The 20063-nt window shown below is 40.0% G+C and overlaps 1 protein-coding gene across 15 annotated transcripts in view; it reads right to left on the bottom strand.

Annotated features, from left to right (window-relative positions):
• The window catches only part of DTNA (dystrobrevin alpha), a 394389-nt gene that overhangs the window by 5290 nt on the left and 369036 nt on the right, over positions 1-20063 (bottom strand). For 7 of the 15 annotated variants that reach the window (XM_055368709.2, XM_055368711.2, XM_055368712.2 and 4 more), the window contains 4 exons: positions 10671-10830; positions 8248-8337; positions 6370-6538; positions 3904-4036 (listed from right to left, as the gene is read on the bottom strand). In XM_055368709.2, coding sequence (XP_055224684.1) covers positions 3904-4036; positions 6370-6538; positions 8248-8337; positions 10671-10830 — 552 coding nt within the window. Of the gene's footprint in view, positions 1-1333; positions 1383-3903; positions 4037-6369; positions 6539-8247; positions 8338-10670; positions 10831-17891; positions 19110-20063 lie in introns of those variants that run through there. The other 8 variants (XM_055368714.1, XM_055368718.1, XM_055368719.1 and 5 more) reach the window with 2 other exon arrangements.

Raw genomic sequence — 20063 nt, 5'->3', positions numbered from 1 at the left:
AACATTGATAGCATTTACTGTCCACTGCAGTACAGACTTATGGGATTCCATGATTGGGAAAGCTCAAATGTTTGGGCCAGTGCAGCCAGAATCCTTTGAGAGGTATATTAGCTTTGAACTATCATGGAGGCATCTAAATGGCTATTAGCTGGAGCCAGAGAAAAAATCTAGACTTACGGAACAGTGTGGCCCACAGTGTGCCAAGTCATCACATGTAGCTGCATCCTAGCCTTGTTTATAAAAGTAGAAGAGAAAGCAAGCTAGTTCTGGGTGCCAGTGTTTCCCGTACACTTAGGTAAGCAATATGGCAGCTGCCAGGTGTTGAAGTGCTACAAAGCACTGAACATAGGGGCAGGCATATATGTGAATGTTCATAATAAATGATAATGTGCCTTCCACTATGCCAAGCTCTTTAAAATCTACATCCCAGTGAGTAGGATATGGTTTTAATACCGGCCTCTTCTGTGGTGATACATAATACCAGCCTCTTCTATGAGGCTATTATGCAATATGTTGTATAGAGGAAACTGAGATAATACGGGTTTAATAATTTGTCCAAAGTTCTGCTGCTAGGATTTGGTGAAACCCGTATTTGAAATGGGTCTATTAGAGTCTGGTGCCTAAGCTTCAGACCACTACAGTCAAGTGATGCTGCCAGTCCAGTGCTAATTTCTCTGCATTAAAAAATTACTGAGAATTTTCCACATATTTAGGTAGGGCTTTGGAGTGGTTTCACATGCCATGAAAATAATATTTTACATTAATTTATATACTGCTGAATTCCACAATGGATTTGAATCAGGTATTCAAAAACATAAGGCTGCAGAATTTTTCCTCTGTTTGGGCTCTTTTGTTCTCTTTATTAATGCATGATTTTGCTTTCACTCGTTAAGGCACACACATTTGATCTCTTGAGCCCGAGGTATAGTATGACTAACAAGCTGGCCCATCTCTAGAGGTACTGACTTTTCCTTTTCAAGTGCTAGAGCGGCTACAAACTCCGATATTGTCATGGATTGGTGATGTGACAAACTTATTGGTAAGTTTCATAGCCACAGAGGATTACTGGAACGTCTCTAGGTTTAGAAGCTTTGTGCCAATTTTCCTAGCTAATAGAGTAAGAAGTCAACTCCCAAGGATGTCTGGCAAATCTCCACTGGTTTATAATGAAACCCTCAATAGACTGAGATGACTCTTCGATATCAGCAGTTAAGGAGGGTATTTTATCACATAGAAAGAAATGACTAAGAGAAGTGATTGTGAATTCGCATTACAGGTTATCAGAATTCAGTGTACAGTGGCCATTTTTCCTCCTAAATAAGATGGTACTTACTTGAGAGGAGTGTGATAAAAGGATATTGCATTCAACCTTGCAAGCTGACCTGTGGGTGACAAAGGACACAAACGAGAAAGGTGACACGTCAAGTCTGTGATGCAGTCAAGCTGGTGAATTATTTGGCGGGAAGCCATGCACAAAGACACACAGAGAGAGAGAGTCTATTGAGTGAGAGTAGCGTTCCAATCCATCCAACAACCGTATGCTCACAGAGCATTCAAGGAAAACCACTTTGACATCCTCCAGGGAGTATGTTTTGAGTGGAGATACACAGGCCTGTTATAGTCTCCCAGCTTCTTCCCTGTCCTTTTCTTGGAAGTCATGAGGCACGGAAAAGAAAGGAGAGGGAGAGGGAGCTTAAGATTTACCAGCGATGGTAAAAACTCCAGTTGAATCTTAAGTCATTAGTAGAAATTCCCTTCATTTTACTCATAGAAGGTTACATTTTTAATTCATTAAAATGAATAAAAATCTAATATTTTATATGGAATGGTGTAAGCCTGCCTCCCTTAAAGAAAAAAAAGAACCCCTAGAATTTCAGTTACTGCTGCCACTGAAATACAGAAAGTGACATGAGCTCAAAGAGGGAGGCCTAATAGATGCTTTTAATAGCATGAACCAGAACATTGGTTATTTAGTCACATTTTTCTTTCCTTCTACACAGCAGAGCCTAATGAGATATGTGTAGGAATGCCATCCCTGAGAATTCCCAGAGACACCCTGGCAGTTTCATTCCAGGCTGATTTCCTTCTGTGGAGGAGCCATAGAAGGCGCAAGGAAAACTGCACTCTCCATGGGTTTGCAATCAGGCGACTTTGTTTCTGAAGCATGGGAGCACGGCTCTACATATATAGTCACTTATGTTTTTCTTTTTCCCTCTTTCTTTGGCATGGCTAGACCAACATTTTAGTTGCTTCTGAAATGTGGTCGTTAAACTGAAAAGGCAAATGGAACATTCCAAAGAGGCAAAACTTTGTTTTTATATTGCTGGGATGGAATTGGTGGGCTTCCGTTTCCCTCCTGCTACAATCTTCTTGGAAAAATATTTCAAGGCTTTATCTATAGACATATGAGAAATAGGAGATAATTTCTTCTCTCTGCTTCCCTTTTTTTTCAATAACAAAGTAAGACAGGGCACTGCTGCCCTAATAATATGCAGAAAGGCTGGGTATGGTGGCTTATGCCTATAATCCCAACACTTTGGGAGGCCGGGGTGGGAGGATCGCTTGAGACCAGGAGTTCAATACCAGCTTGGACAACATGGTGAGACCCTGACTCCACAAAAAATAAAAACATCAGCCAGGCAGGGTGGTGTGCACCTGTAGTCCCAGCTACAGGAGGCTGAGGCGGGAGGATCACCTGTGCCCAGGAGTTAGAGGCTGCAGTGAGCTATGATTGTGCAACTGCACTCCAGCCTGGGCAACAGAATGAGACCCTGTCTCAAAAAGAAAAAAACAATGAAAAAAAGAAAAACAAAAGAATGTGCAGAAAACTTGTCTGGCCACTGGACAGAAAGTCTGACAGGATAAAATAACCATTGAGGCCCAGGTTCAACCAGGCAAACATCCCTGAAATACCAGAACCCCAAGTAAACGCCTGTGAATTAAAGGGAAAAGGAACATACCAGGAAGACAAACAAGGTAGTAGAACGACCTCCATGGGGAAATGCATGGCCTTTAGGATGAGTCGCTGGTTACATTTATTCCCAATTGTATATGTCATGTTCAGTGAATTTTCAGGTGGCTAACATACTCCAGTACATCTGAAAATCTGTCCGTCCATACCTTGATGAACACAGGCCTGCAGTTCCCCCAACATTTCTCCAGGAAGTTTGCCATTCTCCTACTTACACTTGGCATGAGGTGGGCAATGAGGAAGGCTGAGGGCAAATAACTCAAGGGAAGTGGTGGGTTTATGCTTATTCAGTTTCCTCGTGCCCTGTTCTTTGTATCCATTTAAAAATAATTATGAGAAAAAGCATCTTTCTTAATGGGCCTGAAAGAGTCTGGACTGTTAGTTACCTTGTTTTTTTCCAATATAAGAAGGCTGTTTATCACTTTCTAGGGCAGAATTTAAAAGAATACATGGTGAGTGACAGCTATAAGAGTGGGTGCAGTGGCTCACGCCTGTAATCCTAGCACTTTGGGAGGCTGAGGTGGGTGGATCGCGAGGTCAGGAGTTCAAGACTGGCCTGGCCAATATGGTGAAGCCCCTTCTCTACTAAAAAATACAAAAATTAACTGGGCGTGGTGGTGCATGCCTGTAGTCCCAGCTACTCGGGAGGCTGAGGCAGGAGAATCACTTAAATCAGGGAGGCGGAGGTTGCAGTGAGCCAAGATCACACCACTGCACTCCAGCCTAGGCAACAGAGTGAAATTCTGTCTTAAAAAAAAAAAGAAGTATTTAAAATTTTTACTGTCTAAAAGACACGGATTAAGGAGTGAAATCAGTGTATTTTGAAAAGGGAGGGTGGAAGAAGGCTCTGATTCTGCAAGTCATGTCAAAGACCCAGCTACCAAGGGGTTGAGGCAGAAGAGGTGGGGTGGGGTGGGCCTGGATCCCTGTACCTGATAAGCTTCATCTTGCAGCTTCTGTTTCAGGTATTCCTCCATCTGGAGCTCATTCTCCAGCTGCCGGACAGAGTCATTTTCATAGTTTTCATCTTCAGGCCGCACATAGGGATCCGCATCCTCCGTAACCCTGAAAATAAACCACAGATGACATGTTAGAGCAAATCTTAAAAGAGAATTACAAGCGGGATTCATGTGTGAGCTGCAGTTTCGTTGGCACCTTTATTTCCCCTTAGTTCTCCAAGTCACTTTCATGTCTCCTTTAGTAATACCTAAAAAAAACTTGGAAACATTTTGGAGGTTTGAAGCAATATATGATCAAGGTATTTTCATACACAATTTTTTTATGGCAGTTGAGATCATTGGTCATTTATCTTTTCCTAGGGTTTACTGGAATGGGTTGGCCCTTTAAATGTTCTATAATTTAAAAAATGGCAAACATCTTTTGAGGGGATACAAAGTTTTCCCAATCTGAGGGCTCTTTTTATTCTGCTTTAAAGTAGAACCCAAGATCACTTTCTGTATGGAGAGTGAGCCCTCTAGTGAAATAACGCTTAAGGACATTTGGTTATAATTTAACCTCTTTTGTGTTACACACACGCACACACATGCACATACACATATGCATGCACACCACATTCATGCCTTATTTTTATAGAATTAAGTCTTAGAATATCAGCTAGTCAATGCCAGGAGGGCTACTAACCCATAACTCTTGACCTTAGCTCTAAATCTGAAAAAAAAAGCATTTTAATTATCCAATTCCACTATCAAATAAATAGATAAAAATGACCTCATTCCCTAATGTGGGACTCTGTCTCCATCTATTTATCCTAGACTATGCAAAGCTTTTCATGGGGCTGGACGTAAACTCACTACCTAAATCATAGGACTAAAAGAGTCTCAGGGTAAAACACAAGCACATGTTTAGACAATAGAGATATTAAATTATTCCCTAAAATGAAATAAGTGGTCAAGAAGAAGTTTCTAGGTTGGAACTTAAATGTCGTTGTTTGCGTTTATTTATAGCTGTACGACATGTTCTGGTTACTTTTGGAGGTTTGGGGCCAGGCTAAATGGGTCTGCCCAGGACTCTGTTAACTTTCCTTCCCTAACTCCTGAGTCACATTTTGGTAGCTGGTACTGCTACTCAGCATACCAGGGCTAGCAGATTAGGGTGGCCTCAATAGTCTTGGATTTTAGAATTAGGACAAGGAAATTCTAGCTAACTGCCATATAAATGTTTAATAATAAAAAGTCAAATAGATATGCATTTACCAGACAAAACGGATGACAACTAATTCACCATTTTGAATAACAAATCCAACAATTCTAGAATACAGAAGAAACGACAAGAAAGCAAACTATATTAAGCAGCAGCGTACTGCCACGTTAAGTCCCATGATAATGGTTTTGTTTTGATCCTGCTCTCTGCTGCTTCATAGCTGACTCTCAGACCACACCTCTTGATAATTCTCCATGATTACCGATTGTTTATTCACTGCTTGGATGGAGAGCCAAACACCAGAAAGGCCTCTGTTTAGTTTCTTCTCTGAGTCTTTAAAATGGCCAGTTTATTTGTATAGACTAGTCTGAAGTACTTTTCATATTAAGCAACATCACCCTTCTGAAGTATTTTTAGCATTCAGAAACTCCCTCCCCCAGCTTTTGGGTCAGCCTTTGCCCACATTTCCCATAACTCCATGAACCATGGTCATTTAATGGGCCACTTTCTTCATTGCTTTTGTTTTTCTCCTTTCTCTCCCAAGTTGGGCTCTGCAGCTCTGTCCCAGCTTTGCCTTTGTTTCTCAGCTTTGGTTTTCTCTGTTGACTAATTTGAGCTGATCCAGGGTCACAGAAAGTCTAGTGGGGACGTTACTGATGCTGCTGGTTTCTGACAAGCTCCAGAACTGGGTGAAAACTTTTGCAAATAAGTCTTTGGAGGGTCAGATTCATACAAATTCAACAAGTCAACCAAACTGGATTTCTTTATAATGAGATTTTATGCATGTACTTATTTCAATTCCAAATACTTATGTGATGTTGTTTACACCAATTCTGGACAGAGACCTCTCCAATGTCATGGTATCCTCTAAGTGCAAATACAATAAGTTCAGAAGATAGGATGATTTATCTCCTGAACTAGTCTGTGAGTCCTAAAAGGGTGGCAGCAGTTTTTTAATACTATTTTGTATAGCACTAGCAATGTGCCTTGGGCAAGGCAGGCTCTTGATAGGCACTGGTTGGTTTAGGTTATTGATAACTCTCTGGAAATTGTAAGAGGGGAAATATTACAATGCCAAATTTAAATGTAGCACCCTTCTATATCTCTGGCAGAACAGAAAACTATGTCACCCCTTTTGAAGGTTAAAAAAACCCTAAACAATTATGCTTTTACTTTCTTATTGTCTCCTACAGATTGTTTTGTTACTGAGAAAATGCCTCCAAGCGGAAGATACTCACATGTCGCCACGCATGGTACTTGTGGTAGCTCCACTGTGAATGTACCCAGGTTTTCGGGCATGGATTTGCGCTAGAAAAGCCTTTTCAGAGGTTGGTGAGGGAACAAGATCCTCAAACTGAGTCCGTGCAAATTCAGAATCCACATTACTCTCTGTTTCACTCCCAACCTCTAGCAGATACAATTGAAGAAATAAAGAATGACTCGTTAGATTTTTTTATGACCTGCAAATAACGGAGTAGGCTTCACAAATCAACCTGTGCTGCATAAAATGTTAACCAGTTATCATATTTTAATCAAATACATTTTTATTGTTGCAAAATAAGAATTGATATTGACATGAATTACTATAAAATCATTTGGTATACAGCATTTTTAAAATCTCAGAAATGTTATGAGGAATTTTTGCCATCTTAGTAACTGACTTAACTCTTTAAGACTTCTACTTTTTCCCTTCTGTAAGAGACTTAACTAAAATTGTTACTTTTGCTTAATATTACACTAATTTAAGAACTATGAGTTAAAACCTAATCCTAACCATAAAATATTCACCTAAAATGCTTAAAATATGAACTTAAAATATTAAGTGAACCCTATCACTTAGTACTTTAAAGAATTATGAGTATAAACTAACAGTACTTAAGACTTCTACACCAAGAATAACTTTGTACTCATCATTTGCTAGGGCAGTGGGTACCTGCCATTAATCATGATGTATTAACTACTATCATTTTATTCTGTTTGGTAATCTTAATCTAAATTAGCAGCAACAATTTTCAATTGAGAAGCTTTAAGAAAGTTAAGTCCAGGATTTTTTTAAAACTGAAGTTTTATTTCTTATAGTTGCAATCTCAGCTGTAAGACCACAGTCTTGCCAGACAAATCTCTTGGTAGGTCGGCCTTAAGGAATAGATGGAGATGTATTAGTGACTGGTAAGATACTTATTTGCATATTCATACTGCTAAAGTTTTGAACACTCTTTGTAGTATTAAAATGATAAAAAGTCTCCTTAAATTTTATGCTATTTATTTCTGGGCAGATCTATCTTCAGAGACATTGCAAAGGTAAATTTCAATTTGAAATTCAAATTTAAATGATCAGGCATTCCAAATTAATGAAACCTAAATAGATAAGGGCTGGGAATCCCAGCACTTCGGGAGGCTGAAGCAGGAAGACTGTTTGAGCCCAGGAGTTCAAGACCAGCCTGGGGAAAAAAGGCAAGACCCCATCTCAAAAAAAGATAAATAAAACATTTATTTTTCACCATAGATGTTAACAGTGGCTGTCTTTGGATTCCAGAATTATAGGTCAGTTTGAATATTTTTCGTTGTTCTTCTCTGCCTTTTTCAAACTTTCTACATTGAGTATGTATTAATAGTCTTTTAATAAGCAAAATATAAACATTACTTTAAAAATCTGAATAGGCCAGGCATAGTGGCTCACACACTTTGGGAGGCCGAGGCAGGAGGATCACTTGAGGCCAGGAGTTTGAGACCACCCTAGGCAACATAGCAAAGACTCTGTCTCTATGAAAACAACAACAACAAAAAATTAGCCAGGCGTGCTGGCATGTGCCTGTAGTCTCAGCTACTAGGGAGGCTGAGGTAGGGGGATCACTTGAGCCCAAGTGTTTGACATACCAGTGAGCTATGATGGTGCCACTGTACTTGAGCCGGGCAACACAGAGACACCCTGTCCCAAAAAACCAAAAACAAACAAACAAACAAAACCCCTCAAATCTGAATAGACCAACAAAATATCACATAGAGCTTTAAAGAATCTTTTGATATTAGACAATAAGCAGATCTCTAAGAGAGACCCCTAGCACTTATGGACCCCTCCATGATGAGCAGACAAATGAGAGGGAATCAGAACTCACCAGAATTCAGCTCTTTCACAAGAGAGGACATAGTGTTAGTGATGGAATCCGCAGCCACTAGCAAGTCATTCCTTAAATTTCTTCTTGAACCTTCAGGGAAGAAGAAATAATTTAAAAAACCAAAGCTTCCTTCTATCCTAAATTTTTATGTTGTTTATTTATCCTTCCCATTAATAAACTAAAGCAAGAAAACTTCTAAGACTTCTCCTTTTCAGAAGTGCTTTAGTTCATTTCCTGAAACAAGAACAACAACAACAACAAAACACTGCTTAGGGCAGTGGGTCCTGCAGCAAGAAGACATGGCTAATGATGGAGTTTCATATATTATTTGTCCAAATGGGGACAATTTTGAAGGTGAAAGAGAGCAGTATGAAGAAGACTGGCTGACCTGGCAAAACTGGGATGGTCCCAGGTAAATCAGTGAGTGTGGTCACCCTTCTTAAGAATAATCCACACAGATGAAAAATCAGGTTTTCCAGGAGAGCTGCACCTTCCTAGCTGCTGTTATTGTTCTTGCCCTTACCTGGTGGCTGAGCCCTTTAGATTCTGGTCTCTACTAGGACATGCGCTGTCTCCTATCAGGGCTCCCGGAGCTCTTCCTGCCAGTGTAAGTACCACTTGGGAATGGGAAACCCACATGCACTGAATGCCCCCAGAGCGTGAGAAAGGGGTGAGGATTCTTGTTTCTTCTGCCAAGACATGGGCAGATGCATGTCTGGTACTATAAATTGGAACTTAGACTATGTTTCTTTACGGCAGAGAAAGATTATTATTTTGTTTCAAGCATACTAAGGGTTAATGGAATTTCATTCTGTCATTTTTCAGAAAGTAATACTAACTAAATAAAATAATAAATATATTTAAATTAAAAAAATCAGAGTAGTTAAGTAAAAACATTAATTATAATGGAAATCACAAATTGATTTAAAATATAGTACATTTCTTTAAAATATGATTAAGAGAAGGGATATTTTCTTTCTAAAAATTAAAATAAAAGTTATTTTGTGAATTACATTTTTAAAAACTCTTGAGTTATATTCAGTGCCTAGAAGAAAAAGTTCTAATATAGATCCTTCCTTTTCCCTCATAAGAGAGTAGAGAGTCCATCATTCTCTCTCATCAAATTGTGTTAAGATTTTATCACCCCTCTACATGGACGAGAGTACCTTTTTCCTTGCACTTTTGCTATCCCTGGATATTATGATGTTTCAAAACATTTTTTTTAATCTTCTAGGCAAAAAGTGATACTTATTAAAATTTATATTTCTGTAATTAGAGGTTGAACATCTTTTCATATATTTATTGGCAATTTCTCTTTGTTCTTCTGTCTATTCGTATATTTCACCTGTTTTTGTTTTGGTGGTGTCTTTTCTTTCTGATCTCTACATGATTTTTGTATAACTGAAATTATGAAACTTGATTGACACATATGCTGGAAATAGTTTCCTCAAGACTGTTTTCTGTCTTTTAACTTTGTTTATGATCTCTTTTGCCTTAAAACCCATATTCAAACATGTCTCTCTTTTCCTTAGATCTCTATGTGAAGACTTTGAAGAATGTTAATGATATATTGCTAATTTAAAGAAAATGCAAATTGCAGACCCCAAAATGCAATGCATGATCCTATTTGTGTGAAAAAAAGAGTATGTGTCTATAATCACATCCTTAAACATATCTATTTACACATAAGCAAAACTTTGGGAAGGATCAAACTGTTAATAGTGGTTACTTCTGGGAATGAAAGCTGCCGGTGAAGGTCTACAGAATGATTTTTTTATTATTATTCTCTATAAATTTAAAAAGTGACAGTAAGAAGAGGTTTTAAAAAGTGTTAAAAATATTTCTAAATTAATAAAATTACTCTCCCTGTCATGGGAAAGTGCTGGCTGGCATCCCCATCCCTCTTTGTACTCCTCTAACTGCAGAGGCTTAACCCTGTAGCCCTACCTTACAGAGGCAATGATTCAACTCTTTGGGGCATCAGAACAGGGAATCTGTGAAATGACTAAATGTCCTTCTTGGTTACCTCATTGCTAAAGAGCTGTGATTACTTATCTCAGTCTTGACTTTAATACAAAGAAAAGACAATATGAGATAAGAAAATATCTAAGAATTAAAAAAAATAGATTACATTTATGAAGTTTTCTGGGGGTATTGGTGAAAAGATTTCCTGTCTTTTGATGAACAAAGACTTACTAAAAAATAAGGCAGGGCAACAAAAGCCAAAGGAAGGTAAAATGGTGAAGTGAGAACAAATCGGTGTAGGGAGTTCCCAAAATGGCTGGCAGGCCAGGCTCTGACACCAGCCATGAAAGACCCTTCAATAGTCACATGTGGTTCTGACAACTCTTGACCACTCAATAGACCTTAGTGACCTATTTGCCACATAAAAGCAGACCACAACAAAAAATAAAGCCACTTACTTTGTGCAAATGCCTCTTGTACGTCTCCCCCTACCCCTGTGAGGGAGTCCTGCGGCGTGTGAGTCGGGGTGGAGCAGGCTGATGCTGACCGGATGGGCATGGGAATTGGCCTGCTGATGGTGTGGCTGGGGGAGGAGCGGGGAGAGCCTGCCCCCTGAGTCTGGAGAGACAATGCAGGTCATTAATTTGCTTTCCCAAGAAAATGTCATATGTCATCCCCAATGCCTCAGTTGATTGTTGAAAACAGTGACAATGAAATTTCAAAGCAGGAGGAAATCCTAGGTAATTGTGTTGGTAATCCTAAAGCTAATTTGCAGGTGCAGATAATTTAGGACCTTATTGTATGTAATCTGAAGTTTGGGTTAAATATTGAAAGCTAAAAATATTAGTACAGCATTGCTCTACAGTATATGAGACATGTGCCCATAAAATGAAGGTCCTGTTAAATGCAGATAATTACAAGGTGTGGATACGTTCTCCTTGAAGGAAGGTTTCCGAGGAGTAAGAAGACATTAAGGAGAAAGTTTAAAATACAAACTAGAAGACTATTTGCAATGGATGCTTTCTGAATTTTCAACCTGACTGTACTAGCATTATCTTTAGAGGATAAGAGTTTAAATCATGTCATACAATATTGTGCATATTAAGTCTCAAATTAAGAATCAAATGAAGTGTAAATTGTTTTATCCCTATTTTATAGTAAAAGCTGATTTTGTCAAATTAGTAACTCAGGGATTCCAATGGGGAAGAAGAAGAAGAAACCTTTTTTTCTAATTTTTTGGTATTATTTCCTGCAGGAAATGTCCTTCTCTTCTCCTTTGAAAAAGCAGTATTCTAGCAGGACAATAAGAATAGTAGGATTTAAAGACAAGTAAAGAAAAAAGTAGAAAACAACTGAAGGAACTTATCTTTGCACTACAGTTTTTGGCATGAAACTATTCTGAGACTGTCACATCTTGAATCTTAAGGATTTGTCTCTAAATGAGGTGCCTTGGAAATATTCTCCCTGTTTTAATAATTAGTTGACAAAAGAAGTCAGCCACATGAGTAAGAAAATGCAAGGAGACCCTTGAGTGCATGCACAACAGATTAGGTGTTCACATCAATTCCATCCCAGTCTGTTTGCTGTGGTTGCTAGAGTGAGAATTCTTCTCCAGCAAGGCCCAGAGAGTCATCATTAACCCATTCAAACTCCTAGATGTATACCACCAGATCAATGCTCTGGAATATTCCATTTAGATATTTGCTTTGGGCTCAGTGGCTTGTGGTTAAAACACACCACATCAATCCTGAAAAATGCCATGCTGTTAGCTCTCCAGGGCTCAGCATCACGCATAATTGTTAAAGCCATAAACTGAGAAAAACCCAGAATTAAAAATGAAGCAAAACAGAACAGAGCACAGAAAATAACCCATAGGGTGCCCAATGGGCTGAGGGTCCCATTCTTTCACTCTTAACAGTACCTTGTAATGGTCTGTCCAGGCCCAAGGAAGAGAACTTTGCCCGGTTGTGATGTTTTTGCAGCCTGCTTCCCTTGGCCTGCTCAAGGAGGGGTCTAGTTTTCCCCAGCAAACTCTGGCAGCTCAGCCCCATTACCTTGAAACCTTCTGCTTCTGAGCTACCACTGCGTCCTTGACCTTCCCATGCCAATAATAAATAATTTCACATTTGCGTTGTGCCTTATGATGTTCAAAGGGTTTTCACATACACTCTCACTGATTTCTCTCCATGACCCTGGGAAGTATGCATTCTTACTCTAAATGTGAAGTTGTGGAGCCCAGTGCTCAGAGAGGTGAAAATAATTGCTTTATCTGGAGACAGAGTCAGAGGGGCAGGGCTGGGGCTGAGCCCAGGGGCTCTGAGTGCCCTGGGCTGTGGGAGCCTTGATGGCCATGGCTGGCAAAAAGTCCCTCAATGGAGACAGATGCTGGTCAGGTGCCCTGAGCTCTTCCTACTTTGGCAATTCCTCCTGTACACCCTTTTTAAGGCAGAGGCCTTAGCAAGGCTCCTGAGCCTTTTGTCTCTGTCCTCTTTATCAAGAGACCAATCACAGCCGGGAGTGGCGACTAGAGAACGGAAGATGGACAGAGTGGTTATTAAGAAGTAGGATTCTCTTGGCTATCAGTGTGGGTTACCTTCTCATCCCTGGGAACCCAGATTGTCTTCCATGGTGGGAAGTTCACAATAATAATATAACTCCACTTTTGTATGTAATTCAATGTATAAACCACTTTTACATACACTGTTTTGTTTCATTTTCCTAGTACAGTGGTACAAGTGGTAATATCCTATATTTGAATAGCAATTTGCAGTCCATAAAGCACTTTAACCCCTAATACTTCATGTAATCCTCTGAATAACCGTATGAAGTATTATTATGCCCACTTTATATATTAGCAAACTGAGGCTAAGAGGAGATAACTGGATTACCCAAGGTTTCTGAGCAAGAGAATGGCAGAGATAAAATTGATCCCCAGTCTTTAGACTCCAAGCTCAGGGCTTTGCCATGCTGATTCTAAGGACTGCGGGCACTGTGACCAGCCATCATACGCTTCCATCTATGCTTCACTACTATAGAAAGGTTCAGCAGCCTGAAGAGGGAAAAGACACAGGGCACAGACCCAGTACGACCACCTTGTGGTGCTGGAGCAGCGTCCTAGGGCTTCCTGCTACTGGGCCAGGCAATACCTTTTAGTTGCTGGATCATGGAAAAGATGTATGGGTGCTCAGGGTGGTGGGAGGGCCTTTGGACTGTTTATCAATTGGTACAGAAGTACAGGCCTACAGTCTCTCATTTGCAATTCTGAAAGCCAAAAAAGCTCTGACAAACACTGGTCATTCCATAATGAATTTGGTCTTAATGGATGTGAGGCAACTGATACGATATCTGCATCATATTGCTTTTCAAAATCAGATAAATGCCAAATTCTGGAACATATCTGGATCTAGTGATTTGAGATATGGGGCTATGGACCATATTTCACTACTTTAATGTCTGTTCTAGGGCTGTAGTGCACACCAGCCTTGCTTATACCTCTTATACCAGGTTCTCCAGGGTGCTGGGGGCTCCTCCCTGTAGGCAGCATTTGTAGGAAGACTCATATGTCTGGCCCTTCCACCTCCTTTTCTGTAAGCCTCTCCCCATCTCCTAGTGCACTGGGCTCTTCTGCTAATTCCTGTGGGTCTGAGGCATGCCTCACCCAACCTCTCCCTGCTCAGTTCCTGGTCTCAAAGGCAACTTTTCCTACTCCTTTCTGTGGGCATTCTTTTTCAAAACTCCCATTAGTGGTTCTGCATTAAGAAGAAAATCATTGACTCTCGTTGTGTGTTAAGGGAAAAACAGTTGACTGAATCTAAATTACACCAATGTGTGAATGATGAATAGCCACCATTTCCCAAAGGAATCTCTAATTGGTGCAATTTCGTGCAGTTTGATTATGTGAAGAATTTAGGTGGAAGATCCTGTGCTGAAGAGAATAATCAGTTGCGTCTTTCCCACAACTGGCAACTCCCATGTCACATCCAGCCTTTACCCAGACTTTTGGGGGTAGGACACTGACACCCTGGGTGATCACGGCCCCATCTCTCCATGTCAGGACACTGTCCAGTTTGATGCACAGCATCTTCCTAGTGCCTACCCACTGTGAGGAATGCCATCTTTGGCCTTCCTTTCTGTTCTGTTCTTGTAGGAACACTAGGAAAAGGCAGTGGCCTCTTGGCACTGGGGCAGATCAGTGGTGATGTCACTGAGTTTCATTTTCACAGGAAGTGGCCTCGGTGGGATGGTGGCCTCCAGCCTGGTCATGAGGCATGGTTGTCTGCTAACAACTGTAGAAGAGTTAGAGTGAATAATCTCTGTGAATATCCTTTCCTGGAAATTACTCAATGATTAATGGAGCAAAGACTTAAGGGATAATGGTCCATGCAGATCAATATATAGATCTAAAATTCCCAAGGAGAGAGTTGATTTATGGAAGAAGGAAAACATATATCACACTTGGCAAATTTAAAATAGCTCACTTCCTGGAGAATAAATGAAAAATTAATTTCTATGCACCATCCTCCAAGTCTACTCAACTTGCTGTTGTATCCTTTTTTTTTAAAAGTCTGACAATATTTATACATTTTCTGATATTTTCCAGGAAGTGTTTTGGTTTCTATTCACCACCAGAAATGAGGGATGCTTCAAGGAAAGGAGCAAATGTCTAATTGTTGAATCAGGACACCCTGGTGAAACAGCAGAGAATTATATGTCCCCCTCCCCGCTAGACCTGAAGAGTCTGCCTCTCAGTTTGGCTGAGAATGCAGTCTGGTCATGCCTGGCTGCACCTAGCAGCCTGGGAAGGTGCAGCAAAGCAGTGTTTAGCAGCATTCAGCCCTGTTTTTATCCTTTCTTCCAATATAAATTCACTGGCTATCATCACACTGATGATAATTTTTATAATCAGGCCTTTTAAAGTGGTCATTGTGTATAGAGTGTTGTGGGGGTACATGAGAGGTGATTAATTCCGACTGTTCAGGCAGGAGGCATCATTTGACTTGGGTTTTAACAGTGAAGATTTCCAGGCAGAAATGAGAAAGTGTGGGGAGAAGAGAAGAGCAGAGCAACCTGGGCCTTGGAACAGCAGGAGCAAGGCATGGGAAATCTGAGCCGTATTGTGGAGAGGATGGGAAGGCCATTGTGGCTCTGGTGTCAGGCTGGCTGCTGGGTGTAGAGAGAAATGAGGCTAGAAGAGGGAGATGGGCAGGTCTCGGGACCTCCAGGGTAGACTTTATTGTGAACCAGAGAGTCATCTTCCTAGGTTTTTAAGCAGAGAAATAATATTTACTTACTTACAATTAATTATAATAATCAATACTTAATTTTAAAAAGAAGAGTCTGGGAGGGTATGTTTTCGAACACTAGACGATCATCTTTATATTGCAGTTGATCATTTCTGAGGCGAATTATCCCTCGCCCTCGCTTTTGACTGGTTCATGCCTGCATAGAATACCCACCAGAGAGGATGAGCTAGGAAAAGCCAGGAAGGTGAGGCCCAAGCAGGTTATTGCTGGCCTGCTAGTATTCCATAAAGTGTTTGGAATAAGTAGAAACCTGATGACTACAATTTCCTGACTTAATTGGACCATCCAGTTATAAACAGAGAAGAGAATAAGGGTAGGAGATGGAATTTGGAATGATGCTTGACTTTTTTCCCCCACCAAGTTAGAACAATTGTATTACTTAATACCAATGTATAGACATTATCTTCCCAAATAAGAAACAATTCGATCCCAAAGTTTAAAATGTAGTTTAAAAAAATGGATCCTTATTGTAAGTCTGAAAAAAAGTCCTGCAAATTAACATAAGCTTAATTTTATCCCTTTTTTTTTGAGACGGAGTCTCGCTGTGTCACCCAGGCTGGAGTGCAGTGGCACGATCTCGGCTCACTGCAAGCTCCGCCTCCCGGGTTCATGCCATTCTCCTGCCTCAGCCTCCCGAGTAGCTGGGACTACAGGCACCTGCCACCACGCCCGGCTAATTTTTTGTATTTTTAGTAGAGACAGGGTTTCACCGTGTTAGCCGGGATGGTCTCGATCTCCTGACCTCGTGATCTGCCTGCCTCGGCCTCCCAAAGCGCTGGGATTACAGGTGTGAGCCACCGTGCAATTATGCCCCAGCTGCCTTCATTATTAAACGTTTTATGAGTGTTCTTTTTATGGTTCCTTCAATAAATCTTAAAGGTACACAAAGAAGAAAGAGGGTAGGATGACTTCAATTCAAGTTTTGTAAAAAAAAATTTATTGCTTGTGATATCATAATCATCACATTACAGGCACTATTTTTTTTAATTCATGTTCTCTCCTCGAGAGGCATAAATTCATGCATTACCTCTAACAAGAAACAATGTAAGTAGAAATTATATATGCCAGTATAATAAAACACTACATTGAACCACACAGACTTATGATAAAGCAAGTAGAGGTTATTAAATCCAGCACAATTTATTGTGTGGGGGTGTTCTAAGTTTGGTTTTACAAAGACAATGTCCCCAAAGGGGAGAAACACTCATAAATAAAAACAGAATTTAGAAGCAGATGCCAGTCTAAAACCTCTAAATTCTCTCCTTAGATCATGTTTTACCATGAGAAGTCTATATTTGGACAGCATTTGTTTATTTCCTTGCAGAACCGCCTCTATAGGGCTGGGATTGATAAGGTTCTGCTTTTAATTTTGACTGAGGTCAGTATAAGAAACAGCCACATGAAATCTATGACTGCTTTTTTTCCTTTTTTATCGTCCAGTACTCCTATAAAGCTCCCAGTGAAGACTTTCTTTCATATTTTATGCCAACAGAAATTTTGTTCCCCTGAGAAGTGGTATTTCTGTACTGATAAAACCACCGATATTTTCTTTTTTTTTTTTTGCTTCATTGCCAAAACATGCAGAGTAACATCCTTGTCCCTTAAGATTAGCATATTCACATTTTCTTTTCTTTAGTTTTTGATTTTTCTATTTCAATTTTATGAAGTCACTGTTTATATCTTTTGTTGTAAGCTGCCTCAGGTCCTTTTTGAAAAGAGGCTTGTGTATAAAAGCAAAAAGATAAATAAGTGAAATAGGCAAACTCTGCCACTACCCAGATGATGTATTGCTGACATCTGGGTGATGTGGGCCCTGGTCCTTGGGTACCGACACCGCAGTACCCGCTGTTGGCCCCCTGAGATGCAAAGCTGCTGAGGGGCTTGGTGGAGAGGAGCTGGAAGGTGAGGGGGCAGTGGTGCCACCTTGGGGGCACTGCCACAGTTTGGCTCTGTGCATCCATCTGTTTACGAACTTCCTGGTCCATAGGAGCCTTTCAAGATCCTGCTGCCTGGGAAATGGCCTGGAAAGTATCCCCAAGGGAAATGGCTAAAGCAAGGCTGATGACGACAGGATGATTGCCCTCTCTCTCTGCTAGGAGGAGGGAGGTTGTAATTGAACCTTATCTCCTTTTTCTATGCACATGCTAAATAAGAGACAGGAAAGGAAAGAAGCCATTTGCAGAGAAGTATCATGAAGAAGGCATTTTTCTTTACCATGATCTAAGTGTATTGGAAATACAATAGCAATACCCCATGTATGCATTCATGGGCAATTATACAGGCTGTATGTGTTATGTGTCCTTCACCCAGGGGGACTGTCTTCTGTTAAAATTTGACTTTAATTTAGTAAAGTAATTTTTTTCACAAAATACAAAATAATGTAATACATTATCTTTATTGTCTGACATTACAGATTGATTTTACACTTTCCTTTTTTACAGACCATGGGAATGAAGGGTAAAAATGTGTCCAGCATTTTCCAAACATTCTTTGTTACACACAAACACACATAATGAATAATAGAAAAGAGCATACAGAAGAAATAAAAGATACGTTGAAATTGGACAGGTTGTGGTTCTAATTGATCCATGGAAATAATGTGAAACTTTTAAATAATGCTAGTGAGTGGGATATATTGTCATACATAGCGTGGTACATGCACTTGAAATTAAAGCTGCTTTTATTTTGCTTCTATTTAATTTAATTTGATTTTTTTTTTTTGAGTATGCTGCTCCCCCTGCTGGCTCTTGAGCCTGACCACAGGTTCAGACAGCTCCAGTTTAGGCTATAAAGTCACAATGCCCCTATTTCCAGAAAAAAAAAAAAAAAAAAAGTATGTAATGACCCTCTCGTCTCCCGGAGCCGAAAGGCTCTGGTGCTAAGGAAAAAGCTGAGAGTTACTTTTTAAAAAGAGATTATTGTCAACCAACAGTAAGGATTCTGCTTTGGGGAAGAGCCAAAAAGATGGGAAGTGAATAGTCAGTTATGGAGTACAGTCTCTCACAAAATTGAGCATATTTTGGTGAGCCATGGGGAACAAGGCTCAATAATTGTGTGATGAAAAGGGATTTAATTGCCTGATTTTTATAAAAAGAGGTTTCACAGGTTTTCAGTAAAATGAAACCGAACTGAATACTCACAGCGTGAGGGGGTGTAGAGGTTAGCTTCTGAGTGCTGTGGGTTTTGGGATGACATGAACCTCAGTGTATCTCTAGTGACTGTGGTGTCTCTCTATTAAGAGAAGGGTCTGATCAACAACTTGAAAAGCTAAGACTGGTTTGAAACTTATACCTCTGGGGATCTAAAATGTTTCCAATAAATGACAATTCGTTCCCTTTTCTAAAAGATGTCATAGTTCTTCTTTTGATGCGGATAGTAGTGATAGTTATAAAAAATGCTAAATTTATATATCTCAATTCAAGCACTACATTGAAAAAGAAGCAAATTAGTATGACTTTTTTCTCTTTCCAAACTGAAGCATGAACATACATTAGAGCAAAAGCAATGAGAAAACCGCAGGTCGGCAGGCCCCTCCACTGTTAGTTAAGACCTGCAGTAGGGGACATAACTTACTCCCTGCTTCAGTTCTTCTTCCTACAGAAAGATTGAATCAATAACAGTTAGATTACCCAGGGTTCCAATAAGAGCATGTACACAGTGTGAAGGAACGCAAGATGGGGAAACATCAACACACCTCTGATGGCAGGCCCTGGCCTCTGCCACCTCAGTGACTATCACTCCAAGTCTACTTGGTTATTTGAGACTACAGGCCCATCTCTTTTCTCTGCATGTACAACCATTTTTCAACACAATCCACCTCTCTGTCCTCGTATGTGTACATCTCGATAAAAGGCGGTACTCTGTTAGGCTAGGTTGATACCAACATGGCTGGTGGTGAATAGACTTCTATCCCATAGGGAAAGAGTCATAGCTAATGGTGACAGAAGCAATAGAAACATAGGGGGCAGTTTTCAAAGCTTCCTTTCATTCACTGAGGGGAAAGATAGGTTCAGTCCTTTTCATTTGGTATATTTGGAAAGGGAAGCAGAAAGAGTTTATTTTTGGGTTATCAAATGAGATTAACAGGCCAGAAACAGCAGCAGGTTATGAACTATCTAGTTTTGTCTTGCCCAAGATAGATCAACAAGAATTGAATTCTACACTGTACATATCTAATTACTGAAAAGTCAATTTTGTTGAGTAAAGATAAAGTATTCCCAATACCAATTGTCAAAGAGGACACTGATGGAGGGAAAAGGAATAAAATAGAGTAAGGAAAACAAAAGAAAGTTTACAAGAACAGTGGCTGGGACAAAGTAGCTTTCAAAAAATAAAACGAAGGAAAGGGGGCAATCAAGAAAGAAACAAAAAATGAAGAAAAAGGGAAGAAAAAAGAGAAAGGTAGACAAAAAAAAAAGAGAGAAAGAAAGGACAGACAAAAAAAAAGAGAGAAAAAAGGACAGACAGAATAAAAACAACAAATGTTGGTGTGTTGGGACCGTGGGACATCCATGGACTGAAAGTTGGGAGACCCTCTCTTGCAAATGA

The sequence above is a fragment of the Gorilla gorilla genome, chromosome 17 (assembly GCF_029281585.2).
Source record: "Gorilla gorilla gorilla isolate KB3781 chromosome 17, NHGRI_mGorGor1-v2.1_pri, whole genome shotgun sequence".
Classification (NCBI taxonomy): Eukaryota; Metazoa; Chordata; class Mammalia; order Primates; family Hominidae; genus Gorilla; species Gorilla gorilla.
Note: the sequence above shows the minus strand (reverse complement) of the source record. Positions and strands in the feature narration are given on the sequence as shown.